The sequence below is a fragment of the Cricetulus griseus genome, chromosome 8 (assembly GCF_003668045.3).
Source record: "Cricetulus griseus strain 17A/GY chromosome 8, alternate assembly CriGri-PICRH-1.0, whole genome shotgun sequence".
Classification (NCBI taxonomy): Eukaryota; Metazoa; Chordata; class Mammalia; order Rodentia; family Cricetidae; genus Cricetulus; species Cricetulus griseus.
In genome coordinates this window covers 20,464,682-20,479,223 of record NC_048601.1, presented here as the reverse complement: position 1 = coordinate 20,479,223, position 14,542 = coordinate 20,464,682, and the positions used below count along the sequence as shown (strand labels likewise).

General features: G+C 45.0%; 1 protein-coding gene across 1 annotated transcript in view; it reads left to right on the top strand.

Moving 5' to 3' along the window:
• Ano2 (anoctamin 2) overlaps nt 1-14,542 on the top strand; it is a 258,087-nt gene that overhangs the window by 202,326 nt on the left and 41,219 nt on the right. Inside the window, exons 15-17 of the mRNA XM_035448746.1 lie at nt 7,181-7,292; nt 10,143-10,200; nt 10,342-10,442. Coding sequence (XP_035304637.1) covers nt 7,181-7,292; nt 10,143-10,200; nt 10,342-10,442 — 271 coding nt within the window. The remainder of the gene's footprint in view (nt 1-7,180; nt 7,293-10,142; nt 10,201-10,341; nt 10,443-14,542) is intronic.

The window sequence follows — 14,542 nt, the reverse complement described above, 5'->3', positions numbered from 1 at the left end:
AGACAGTTAGACAGTGGCCTGGCCTCTCCAAAGTGCAAGTTAGCATAACAGAGAAGCCCCTCCATGCTGTGGGACAGGTGAGGTGTTATACTTTTTGAGGGTGCCCTTCTCCTTCTCCTTCACTGGACCTCAGGTGAGAGGTTGTCACCATGAGGGTTCCGTGAACCAGGAGCAGCAGGGAACACCACTGCAGGCATTCTCAGCTCCCTTTGCCAGTCTGTTGGCTGCCTGATTACCCAGCTGGCGGCTTCCCCGGAGGTGATTCTCTTCCTATGGCAAGGCAACAAACACTGCTGTACACTGAGATTCAGCCAGTTCCCCACTACACCCACTACCTACGCATACAGAGGGCAGATGGGCTGCTTAGGCTATCAGAAAAGCTCAACCACCCTGGGGGAGAGGCAGAGAGAGGCACTTCTAGATCCAGCCACACAACGTTTAGACCATCCACGCTTCTGAACCCCCAGTGCCAGGGCTGGCCCAGCTGAAACATACGGAGGCATCTTCCTGTTTTTGTTTTATTGCTATCGTGATGCCTCTGCTGGCTGGGCTGCTGGGGAAACCAGCTACAAGAAGCAGCTTTCCCAAGACTGTTTGCCAGACATCTTCTTGCCGGCTGTGATGTTTCCATATGATTAGGAGGGAGCTCTGGGGACTCAGAGGCCTAAGTTGGCCCCCTGGGACTAACTTGGGCTTTCACACTAATTATCTTCCAAGGCAGCTTACAGCTGGGTCATTAGCACTCATGTGTTTTAGTGACACAAGGCAGCAGAGGTTGACACTTAAGAAAGAGGGGGAGGGGCAGGTAAGGGCATTGTGTTTGCATGCTCTCAGAATGTCCCCTCCTGGTTCTAGATGAAGTCCTGTAGTTCTCTGCTCCCATGGATTGAGAACAGGTGACCCCCTTGGATGGCCTCCAATCCACCTTCAACAGCCCTCTCAAGGGGGTGGCATTATGGCTAGCCTTCCTCCTTGCCCTGTCATCATTGGATGGTCCTTTAAGTCCCCATAGCAACAGGATCTAAGGGAACTTCATTTGGACTGTTTTCTCACGAGGCCCAGGTTCAGACCACAGCAGAATCTTATGAGTGGGTCCTGCTCAGGGGCCTGACACACAGATAGCCGTGGCGAGTCCCCTTACACATTACCCACCAGTGTGAACTCTGAGAATGTGAGTTTTCTATTTTCTGGCACGCAGTCGTCTTTGTGACAGGCAGGTGAAGCTCCCTGTGTGGGTTTCTGAAAGATTCAAAAGCCCAACCACAGTCCCCAGTATCATCCCCTAGCCCTGCCCCAGCCCCATTGTCTCCCTTGCTCTGAGCTTTCCTGGGTTGCTCCCTCCCTAGAAAGCTCACACAAATGCTCCCCGTGGCCACAGGGCTTCCCAAGGTGGGGGACCCAAGTGATTTAGTGGCCCATCGAGTAGATTTGAACTGTTTATTGAAAATGCCCATTATTTATGATGGTGCACAGCCCTAAAAGCCTAGTGCAGGCTGCTTTTAAAAATAAAACTAATAAATAACCGCCAAGCTCATGATTTGTCAGTGTGGAGAGAGAAGGCCACTCATTCCTAGCTGGAGCAAAGAGCTCTGAAAACACCAGATTCCTTTTTTTTTTAATTCTTTTCCCAGAGAACATAGAGGAAATTCCTGTAGGGATGGAGAGATCTGAGTGTAGTCAGTTCAAAGGGGATTATAAAAGGAAATTAAAGACATGTGTCCCTCCTTTACCTCATCCTAACCCTCTTCTACACAGCCACAAGATAAGCATTCCGAATATTTAGACCCTCTGCTCTCATTAGGTTTTTTTTTTTTTTTAGGTGACATTTGTTTTAATTTTCTTACCCAAAACTATTTCAAAGAGAGGAGCTGAGGGTAAGTTACCTTTGAATTGGATGCTGCAGGCACACTGGGCAAGGGTTCAAGTACCTTTTTATTCTTTTAAGAGAAAAATCCACTGTGTCAAAAAGTTTTTTCTTCCTTTTCTCCACCCCTTGTCTTTCCTCCCTTCCATCCCTTTCTCTCTCCTCTTCCCCTCCCTTCCCTTTTCCTTCTTTTTCCTCCCCCCCTTTCCTCTCCACTATGTGTGCTTTGCCTCAGTCTCTTTTTTTTGAACACTGGATATAGACACTATGGACACTCTGTCTGTATGTCTCTATGTCTGGATTCAGTTACTTAGCACACCAGTCCTGAGGGCAAATCCATGTTTTTTTTTCCCCCTCTGCCCTCCTAGTCTGTGTGCAGTGAAATTGGGTATCCATAGAGTGGGTATGGGGAGGGGTATCATATGTTCCCTGATTACTCTTATATTTTGAAGTCATTAAATTAAACCTTGTATTTTGAGGTAAGGTTTCTCAGTGAACCTGCAGCTCCCTGATTTGCTAGACTGGCTGGTCAGTAAACTCCTAGGATCCACCTCCCTGTACTAGGATTATTGAAATTTGGCACTAAACTCCAATTTTTGACATGGGTACTGAGGCGCCAAACTGAGCAAGGACAGAGACAGACAGACAAGAAAGGGCTTGAGTGGGATGTGTCCTTTAAGACATGCCTCCAGTGTCCACCTTCAACTAGGCCCTCCCCACAACAGCCCATCCAGTATGAATCGGGCCTTGAATGAAGCTTGTGCCCTCTAGAACCAATGACCTCTTAATGACTGGACCCGCCATCCAGAGGACATACTTTCAACTCAAGAACCATTGGGGGACCCACCATCTACAAACAACAGCAAACCAATATCTCAGGACTTCTTATTCTCATAGTTGCACCTCAGCTGCATTTCTCAGGTTGCATATTCCATTAAGATGTTATAAACCTCCATGAGTTATAGCATGCTCCCATAGCTGTTCTACCAGGTGTTCGGTGGGCAGCCTTCTGCTTGGGGATTTAGAGTTCTGGAATTTCTCCTCTAGGTGCAGTTGCTATACTCTGTGGGCTTGAGATCTTCCTTGGAGTTGAGGGACGTGAGACTAAGAAGAGACTTTAGGAGCAAATGATGTCAAAGGCAAAGGCTTCCAACTCATGGGTCATGTGACAGTTAATTGCCAACTTGACAGAATCTAGAGTCACCCAGGAGAGAGGCTTCTGAATAAGCCCACGAGGGATGATCTTGGTTGTGGTCATTGAAATGTGAAGAGCCGCCCACTGTGGGTGGCACCATTTCCTGGATAGGATATGGGACTGTAGAGAACATGCACTGAGAAGCAGCTTGGATGCATTGCCCTGCTCTCTGACTGGAAATGTGACATGCTGGATCTACTTCCCTGTCATGATGAACTGTACCCTTGAACTTGAGCAAAAAATAAACAATTTTTCCCTTAAGTTCTTAACGTCATAATATTTTATCACAGAACAGTGAAAAGAACTATGACAGGCCATGATTCATTTACAGCTAATGTCTATCCAGGAAGAGGAAAATCATTTGATGAGGATCCAGCCAATGTCTGTCTCATCTTACACAGGAATGTGGCCTCCCCAGGCAAAATAGGATTCCATTCCTGGAGGTACACTCTTGTAATCGGTGGCTCTTCCCAACTGTCACTCTTCTGTTTTGTTTTTGAATCAGAGTCTCACTACATAGCCCTGGAACTCACTATATAGATCAGGTTGATCTTGAACTCAGAGAGATTCATTTGCCTCTGCCTCCTGAGTGATAGCATTAAAGGTGTGAGCTACCATGCATATATATAATGTGTATGCTATACATTTACTCATGTGACTCACCTCTCTCTGTCTCCTCAGTGAGGCAAGTATTGCCACCACCATATTTGAAAGAGAAGGAAGGGGATGGGCACGGTAGTACAGGCCTAAAACTTCAGTATTTAGATAGCTGGGGTGGGGGTTCATGAGTTTAATGCTATCCTAAAGTGTATCTTGAGTTCCATGCCATCCTGAGCTAAAAAGTGAGATCCTGTCCCAAAGAGCAAACAACAAAATACCAAATGCAATTATGTTCTAAACAAAGCCTTAAGCAATCAAAGGTATAAAAAAACAAACAAAACGACAACAAAAAACTAATGCTATTCTCTATTCCATTGAGTTTTCCTAGCAGCCTAACTTCCCCCACAGAGACCGTGTCTTGGCGAAATGGAACAGACATTCTTGTGTGCCATGTATATCTGTTTGAGCCACCTTCTAGCTGACCATCACATAGTTCCTATTCATACTGATGGCATGTGACAGCTCTTTTCCTGGATATCCTCTGGTTGCCTCTGGTTGGGTACAGTTCTATAGAAGACATCAGTGCCTCTATGGCCTACAATATGGTCTTAGTCACTGCCCTAATGCTAGAGGAGACATCATGGCCAAATCAACTTATAAAACAAAACATTGAATTGGGAGCTTGCTTACAATTTTAAAGGGTTAGTCCGTGGTCATCATAGAGGGAAGCAGACAGGCCTGGCACTGGAGCAATAACTGGGAGGTTTGGGGTTTTTCGTTTGCTTGTTTTTGGGGTTATTTGGTTTCTGTTTTGATTTTTTTTTCAAGACAATTTCTCCGTGTAGCCTTGGCTATCCTGGTACTCACTCTGTAGACCAGTGTGGCCTTGAACTCACAGAAATCCACCTGCCTTTGCCTCCCAAGTGCTGGGGTTAAAGGCATTTGCCAACACTGCCTGGCAGTAACTGGGTATTTTACATCCTGATCCACAGCTAGCAGTCAAGAGAGAGAAAGGGAGGCTGAGCCTCATGTGGGCTTTTGAAACCCCAAAGCACTCTCCCAGTGATGCACCTCCTCCAACAAGGTCACACCCCCTAGTCCTTCCACAATTTCACTGACTGGGGACCATACGTTCACTCTTAGGAGTCTATGGAGCTATTCTCATTCAAACCGCTATGGACATCAACCTGTTAGGGACAAAATTATTCATAAATCTTTCCTCCTTTTTCTTTCCCACCATCCCATCTTACCATGCGTCCTCACAAACTACCTGTTCCCATCTTTTGATGTTTGGAGCTCTGCTAAGTATGCATGGACAATCAGTGATAACAATGCTATTGTTCAACTTTATAGAGCACATATATAGGTAATATAGGAAGGCATCGAGTCCATATAAGAAAACAGGAAAAATGGCACCAACTCAAGACATCTGGAAAAACTTCTCGGAGGAGATTTAGCCTGAGTGTTGAAGAATGCAAGCACTTGTACATGAGGAGAAGGTCAGGGAAGGGCACACACCAGAGGAGAGAGCAGGGTCACAGTTCAACTCTTCCTATGCAGGCTGTATATACACAAATTGGATGTATCCTGTGTGGTCCTGGCACTGTGCCCTGGGCTCAACATACTTTTATACTTACCACTTTACATGATTCGAGGGGAGTCCTAAAGCATATGACCATGTGATATGATTCTATTATTTGCCACACACACACACACACACACACACACACACACACACACACACACACACACACTCCAAATTCATCTACTGAAATTCCGTCTTAGTTGGGGCTTCTATGGCTGAAATGAAACACCAGGACCAAAAAGCAAGTTGGGGAGGAGAGGGTTCATTATGCTTCAGCATCACTGTTCATTACCAAAGGAAGTCAGAACAGGAACTCAAGCAGGGCAGGAACCTGCAGGCAGGAACTGGTGCAGAGGCCATGGAGGAGTGCTGCTTACCAGGTTGCTCATCGTGGCTTGCTCAGCCCAGGGATGGCACCACCCATCATGAGCTGGGCCCTCCCCCATCAATCACAAATTAAGAAAGTCCTGCCTACCTCCCTATCTAATAGAGAAATTTTAATTGAGGTTCCCCTCTTCTCAGATGACTTAACTTGTGTTAAGTTGACATAAGACCATCCAGCATAAATCCTAATCACCAACGTGACAGTGTTGCAGGACATTTGAGAAGAGATGGTTTAGGTCACGAAGCAGTGCCTCTGTAAGTGAACTTATAAAAGAGGTCCCAGGAGATGACTAGCTCTCCCAGCACAGTGGGACGTAGCAGTGAGGTGCTTTCCATGGAGCAGAAAGCAGGCTCTTCTGGGAGGAGATTGAACCCGAGTGTTGAAGAATTCAGGGGTGTGTAGATGAGGAGAGGGTCAGGGAAAGGAACCGAGTCTACCGTGGTCTTGCCTTCCAAGCCTCCGGCATTGTAAGTAGTTTTCTGGTTGTTTTGTAACTTAACTAGTTCATGAAATTTTATTCAACAACACAAATGAATTAACAGCACCCCATGTCCTCTTTCACCAAGTTGTTCATTGATCCCAGTCCGAGGCGTTTCTACAAACTTGCCACACCCTTCTCACAGGAGCCTCCCACCATCTTCAGTCTTCTGAAGGCACCTGAAGGGGTTTTTGCCCAATCTCCTCAGGGCCCTGCTAAAGATGTGTACTAACTTCTCTGCTGGGACATGACAGAATACATGTCCTGGGGTTGTGACATACGGGTTTGAGACATAGGCTTAGCTGTGTTTCTCTCTTTGCCTTCTTTGGTGACCTTTCATGATTTGTGTGGATGATCAAGAGGCGTCTCAGCCTTCCCTAGATCTTACAGATGATCATCTTCCTGGTAAAAATAGAGGAGGAGATAAAGAAATTGATTCAGATGCCTACCAACTCTAAGGCCTTTTGGCCTGAAACTTTTGTTCAAGTGCAGTTATGAGAGTTACATATGCTGGCTGACTTCCCTGGGACCAAGTAAGGGTGGGGGCCACAAGCTCTTCTTTGTGAAGTTCAGAATGACTTCACTGCTTAGGAGGTCAGGAGGGAGCAGCAGAAAGTGTGGGGTGAAGATTTTATGTACACTTTACCTGAGTAACCTCAGATTATCCAGCAAACTGTTTGGTGTCTCCCAGATGAACCTGTCCATTTCTCACGTGCCAGAGAGGCAGGGCCCCTGGATTCTACTCCAAAGTTGTAACTTGGGAGACAGTGACTCATGTTTAGGTCAAAACAGTTACTCTGGACTGAAGAGATGGCTCAACAGTTAAGAGTACATATTGCTCTTGCAAAGAACTGGAGTTTGCTCTCCAGCACCCCCATCATGAGGCTTATAGCCTCTTGTAACTCCAGCTCCAAGGGCTATGATGTGCTCTCCTGTCCTCTGAGGGTACCTGCACACACAGATGTAAACACAGATACACACACACACACACACACACACACACACACACTGAAGATTAAAGGTAAAGAAAACCCCCTCGCCGCAGCCTCACTGACTGTGTTCTTCCTTTGCAGAGGTCCCGAAAACTGAGCAGACCTTTGAAGAACGCTTGATCCTCAAAGCTTTCTTGCTAAAGTTTGTCAATGCCTATTCCCCCATCTTCTATGTGGCATTTTTCAAGGGGAGGTGAGTAGAATCATGCAAAAGCAATTTGCCCAATGCACTGCTACCCAGGTCCTCCGTTATCAGGACAAGTAGTTATTTTGTCTCCATTGTCAGCTCCCATTCTCACCCTGTTCTTCCCCCTCGGCTGGATAAACTATTACCCGACTGGCTGTTCATGAAGAAGTGAATTTGCATCCTCAGAATCAAATATCCCTGGCAACTACACAAGAATTTGAGCCAAGACCCTGAAGGGAACCTCTTAGTAGGTATTGCCCTAGAGAACAAGGCAGAAGAGGACTGCATGTTTAGCCAGAGGTTCTATGGCTGCACAGTGAAGTTTGGTGCTGTTTAACTGGAGTTGATACAGGCTTCTCAGATGAAGGGCACTATTCTTCATTGACTGCCTCACTTCATATAACAGCCGAAAGTTCTGGGTACTCAGGACATTTGCAGTTCTGAATTCCTGCAGCTAGGAATTCCAGAGTTCTCACTGCCTCCTCAAATTCTATAATTCCCTAGATTAACACACAGGATCCAAGAATGCACAACACTCACAGTCACAGTCTTATAGTAAAGGGGAGTAATCCAAAACAGTTCCCAGACTGACATCTCACAGGGTCCTGATCCCAAAGTGGCCATGTCCTGGGGACTTGAGACCCTCCTGGAACATCCATGTGCTTCAACCATGCTCACCCAAGATCTCTTTACTTAGGCATTCTTTATTCAATCATGTGGTTATACCATGAGATTGAACTCAGACTCCTGTCTCCTTCCCCCACTGAGGGCAGATTGCTGTTGGGTGGCTCAAAGTCCCAGTTATATGGTTGGTCCCTGGCATTACCTGTCTTCATCCTGAGTAATCGCACTAACGTATGTGCATACATGCATGCATACATACATAACACACACACACACACACACACTCAAATATTTGAGACAGGGTTTCTCTGTGTGGCAGCTCTTCTGTCTGTCCTGGAACTGGCTGCGTAGACCAGGCTGGTTTCCAACTGAGTTATCCACCTGCCTCTGCCTCTGAGTGCTGGGATTAAAGGTATGTCACACACACACACACACACACACACACACACACACACACACACACACACACACACACTAGCTTAAATTTAGGTAATAGTCCCAAGAGCCCATAACAAACAGCGAAGATGCCCCTATGACCATAGAAATTCTAAGAATTTAGGGGCTCCTCTCAAGAACTAATGACAAAGAACAAGGATTCTTTCTGTTTGATGTTGATTTCTTTTTCTTGAGACAGCATCTCACTGTGAAGCCTCGGCTATCCTCAAACTCACTGTGTAGCTCAGGCTTGACTTTACTTGGTGGTCTACAGGCCTCAGCCTCCCTAGAGCTAGGATCACAAGTACTTGAGCACACACACTGGTTAAAATGTTTTATTATACAGTAGATTTAGGTGAAAAGTTGCTTCTAATAAACACTTGTTGGTTTCCTTGGAGCCCAAAGCTTGTGTGGTACCACCAAGAATGTTTGTTATCCATGTGTGACCTTTTTTGTAGATGTGTCTGTAACCCCAAAACACAAATTCCTTCTAAGACCTCTGCTTTTAGCTCTGATGAAATGATAGTAGCAAAGATGCTGCCCAAATTGAAGAGACAATAGTGATATTTCTATCCAGATTCAAAGCCAAGGCAAATTACATACACATGGCATTGCATACAGAATGATCCTGATACTTAGATTTGTGGTACCCTGAAGGGATAGTCTGTGAAACAGCACTTCTGTAATCTGTGATGAATGACACAATAAGAGACATAGGAAAAATAATGGGTGATGGGGCATGAAATTGAGCAATGCAATAGCTGCCTAGCTCATGTAAAGTCCTAGGTTCAATCCATAACATTGAAAAGAAAGAAGGGAAGAGAAAGGAAGGGAAGGGAAGGGAAGAGAAGGGAAGGGAAGGGAAGGGAAGGGAAGGGAAGGGAAGGGAAGGGAAGGGAAGGGAAGGGAAGGGAAGGGAAGGGAAGGGAAGGGAAGGGAAGGGAAGGGAAAAGGATTCGTTATCCTCGGGAACCACAGGAAGACTGCATAGAAAACAATCTCAGAGGCACTCAATGGAAGAGTTTCAAGTGGCTCACATTTGAAGGAAGCAGACTCCTGTGACAGGCTGCCTGGCTCTGTGATTGGTTTCTGCCTCACTACTTCCATCACTTGCCCAGTCTCCTTCTCCTTCAATATAATAGATTCTCTTCAGAAGAGAAATGGGGCAGGCTACTTCCCCTTCTTGGAATATTTTCAGTAAAAAAGCAAGATGCCCCCTTTTCTGAAGGAAAGATGCCTACACCTTTGGTCAGGCTCACCCTCAGTTTCTTGAAAAGTCATAGCCCTTACCAAAGAACAGCAATGCAAATTCAGTCTTTGACACTGGTAGAGGGGGAAAGGCACTGTTCTCTGTTCTGTCTCTGTTCTGTCTGTCTGTCTGTCTGTCTGTCTGTCTGTCTCTCTCTCTCTCTCTTACACACACACACACACACACACACACACATGCACATACACATGCACACACACACACATACACTTGCACACACACACACACACACACACACACACACACACACACACACACCATCCTATCCCCTCATCATATTCAGTCTGGTGCCCTGCCCAGCTCTCCCCCTCTGCCCAGAAACTGGTTGTGATGAGAACTGGACCATAAGTATTACAGATCTTCACTAGCAGATAACGGGTCTGAACTCCTGTTCTTTGGTGATTTGGGACCCCCTACACACACCAGCCAGTTCATTCAAAGAGGACACTGAGTGGCAGCTCTTTCACACAAAGGGTGAATGCTTCGGTGGCCTTGCTTCTTCTGACTCTGCACACATATTTTTCTTTCAGGTTTGTGGGCAGACCTGGAAGCTATGTCTATGTGTTCGATGGTTACCGCATGGAAGAGGCAAGTACACTCTCTAGCATTTGTGCCTGGCTAGCAGTTTGTAGGGTGCCCCCAGCTTAGCTCCATTCTTCCCTCATCACAGTGTTCCTCGTTTCTCTAGAGCCTGCATGGTCTGATGTCTCTGTGCTCCCCCTCCTGCAGTGTGCTCCCGGAGGCTGTCTCATGGAGCTGTGTATCCAGCTCAGCATCATCATGTTGGGGAAGCAGCTCATCCAGAACAACATCTTTGAGATTGGAGTCCCGTACGTAATGACCAATTCACTGTCTCTCCTTGGAGAAGTGCCAGACTTTCAGCTCAGTTTTCACAGCCTCTCCCCTTTGCGTATAACTTAGTCATTCTCCCCTTTCTGTGAGCCAGTAACTGTCTTCTGCTTGCTTTGTTTCCTAATCAAAGCTGAGATGTTTGAGCTCAGAGTAATTTACCACTTGCTCAAATATACATAAAAATAAAGGGCAGAGCTAAGACATAACCCAGACCCCAAAGTGCATAAAGTTTTTGATGTATTTGTCCTCCGCCATTGAGTAAGCAGGGTGGTTCTGCTGGGAAGAGGAATAGGAAAGTCTGAGGAAGTCATTTAAGAAACTCTGATGATAAAATGTGGGATACAGGATCTTAAAATGAATATCTGGTAAAGCACCAGGGGCATTATATAAATTTTATAGATGGAAATGGTCATGAAATGTAACTGACAGCTACTAAAACAGGGACAAAACAAAACAAGCAAACAAGCAAAAAATCGATCTAGACATCCAAAATTGTATATCCTTTGTCTTTCCTTTCTGGTCCCTCGGATTTTTATTTCCTTGTTTTGTGTGTGTGTGTATGTATGTGTGTATGTATGTATGTATGTATGTATGTATGTATGTATGTATGTATATGTTGTGTTTGTGCAGGTGTAGATGGTGTACAGTTGTACACTCACATATTTGAGTATATGTGGAGGTCAGAGGAAACCTTTTTCTCAGAAGCTCTCCGCCTTGTTTTTTGAGACAGGGTCTCTCACTGGCCTGGACCTCCCTAACAGGAGAGGATGGTTTGCCAGCAAGTGGTAAGAATCTGCCTGTCTCTTCTTTCCCAGGGCTGTTAGTGGAAGCTACCACGCTTGCCTTTTAATGGCAGATCTGGGGATTGAACTCTGGTCCTCATACTTAAGCAGATGAGCCCAACCTTTCTTTTTAGTTCTCTGTGATTTCAAAGAGGAATCCGTTTCAGGGCTACTTTTAGCTAGCACAGTGTCACAGAGCTAGGGAGTGCAAGGGTAACTCCAGGAGGCTGGGCCAGGCGTTTTGAACACTTACAAGACTGACTATTCTACTGGAAACAGTGCTCCTATAGTGGTCAGACAGTCCTCGCAGGGGTAGTTGAAGATCCTGTGAGTCCGTCTCCCTGCTGGAGTTTTATTATGTACATTCTGCTTCCAAGAAATCTTCTGGGAAAGAAGAGCTGGTTAATAATCTCTTTCCAGCTGAATTTGTACATTCACTGCCCAAGGTGATGATGACTCTTCTATTTCTTCTTCTCTTCTCCTCCTCCTCCTTCTTTTGTTTTATTTTTTGTTTGTTTGTTATTTGTTTTTTGAGACATGGTTTCTCTGTGTAGCCCTGGCTATCCTGGAACCAGCTCTGTAGACCAGGCTGGCTTTGAACTCATAGAGATCGGCCTCTGCCTCTTGAGTGCTGGAATTAAAGGCATGTGCCACCACAATCACTCTTTTCTTACCTCAAGCACCTCATAGACACAAAATACAGTCATCTGAGAGGAGGAAACCTTGACTAAGAAAATGCCTCCATAACATCAGGTTGTGGGCCAGCCTGTAGGGCATTTTCTTAATTAGTGATTGATGGGGAAGGGTCCAGTGTTTTGTGGGTGACGCCATCCCTGGACTGGTGGTTCAGGTTTCTGTAAGAAATAAGGCTGAGCAAGCCATGAGGAGCAAGTCAGTAAGCAGCACCCCTCCATGGCCTCTGCATCAGCTCCTGCCTCCAGGTTCCTGTCCTGCTTGAGTTCCTGTCCTGACTTCCTTAGATGAAGAACAGGGTTATGGGAGTGTGAGCCAATCAAACCCTTTCCTCCTGGACTTGCTCTTTAGACATGTTGCTTTGTCACAGAAACCCTAACTAGGAAAACATTTCATTAGGGAGAGCACTCAAAAGCATTTTTCTGCTGACATACTGAGACAGCATTACATGGCCCTTTTAAGTGCTTTTTCTTAGAGGAGGATTTGGTGGGAATACCAGTATCTGAGTGTCACTAACAGGAGCCTTTGCGGTCCAGCCTCAATGGCCCCTCAGGGTTCAGAGAGGATGCTATAGCAAGTGAGAGACTTAGAAAATCTGAGGGCAAATGAATTCTCCACATGTGCTTTTCCAAATCAGATTTTTTTTTATTCTTCTGCCATTGTCTAATAATCCTGTCATACTTCTAATGCCTCCTAGATTCTTCTCCAGGCTTCTTCTTCTATTCTAAAACTCTTGTCCTTCAGGAGTCTTGAAGTGACTAAGAAAATTACAAGATTTACTTCTCATTGGTCAAAAGCATATTCCTAGTGTGATAGAGAGTTGAGTCATTGCCATGGCAATGCAAGGGTTCCAAGGTCATAGGGGCAAGACTACAACCAGATGGGGAGAACAGTGGCCAGTGACAACTTTGAGATATAGGTTTATGGTTAACAGACTTGGCAATCAAAGAACTAGCATGCCCAACCTGGCCAGATATCTGCGACTCTGACCTTGCACAAGCTGTAGCTTTAAACTTATGATCTATTTACAAAAAGTCTTTAGTCTAGTTTGAATTTGCTTTGAGGTGGAAGTGAACTGTGTGCAGTTAGTCTGAACAAAAGAACAAGGCAGGCTGTTAAGTGTCCACAGTGCTCGTGGGACAAATAAATCCAGTTATGAAGCATGTCCCAGTATATTGTCTATCAAAATTATATAGCCAAATGAAAGTCTTCTTTCTGACTATCTGCAGATATATGTGCCCAGTAGATGGAATATTTTCATGAAATAAACACACAAGCAGTGGGAAAACACCCAAAGCTATTCTTAGGGAAGAAATGAAGTTCTTAGGGAAGAAATGAAGTGACTCATGAGAGAAATTACAGACAGGAGCATCTGGTTTCCCCAGCCAGTAACTCCACAGCCTTACCATGTGGGGCTCCCTATCAGAGAATCACTCATCTGCTAGGGTGAACCATAGTTATCACCTGCTGTATCTCTCATGGCACCTGACGCGTTGCATACCACCTCTCAAACAAGCTTACAGTTATCAGTAAGACCAGCAAGCTTGATAAATTGGGGTCTTGAAGTTTTATTTTCTCTCTGTTTTCTGACCAACAGTCATTCAGTGATAGTCAATTAAAGCTAGAGAAACAGATGTATTTTGTTCTGTAGGCACACAGTATCTTAGAGACAGCATTTGTTGTAGGCCAACATCCAGAGTATACACAGATGATGCTAAAGCCACAGCTGGTCCCTTTGAAGCTATGCAACCAAGTTCTCCAGTACAGCTGCCAAGAAAAGCCTTCATGCCAATCAAACATCTGGAGAAGACACCTGTCTTTCTAGGGCATTGCCGTTTTCTTGTGGATGGAATGGTAGATAGCTTACAGGCATGAGATGGCTGTGTTTCCATTCCTGAACATCTTATCTACCACTTAGTATATTATTTCTGGGTTCCAAAGCCTTTCGCAATTTAAGAGAAACAACAGCTCAGGCATATGTGTGACAGTGTGTTGGCATGTTCTCTGTCCATCAGCTTCCTGACAGATGAAAAAAACACATGCTGGCTTGCCTTGAAATTTTAATTTTCTTATTTATACTTACTGCATATGTGTTTAAAAGTATACCACACTTTAATAAATCACAAAGTTGCATACAAGTTCCTTCTCTAAGTCTCACTGTCTATGTCTTTTGATGAATGTGGTGTCATTATAGTCATCTGTGAGGTAGGAACTTTGCAAGGCTGGGACCCCACAAACCCCTCTCCTGCTGAGTGAAGCTAAGGGCTACATCCAGCCCTCTTATTTTAGTTTCCAGTCTGCTAAAGACTACACACGGACACCTGGCATTTAGGCAATTTCAGGAATGTAGATCAGAGGTTCTGCCACCATTCTCAATATTCTTTTGATCATCCTACAGGTTGTGTTTTGAACTTGGTCAGACTAAATCTCTATATTTATGATCAATAAATGTTTCATTTACTACTCAAGATCTTACTTGGTAAGCCAAAATTAGAACCCAAATTTCTGGCAGTGACCATATATAGGACATAGGTATGAAATATGAAATAAGCATTTTTAAGAGGAATCTTTCCTAGTCAAAAGAAAAATGACAGTGGAGTCTG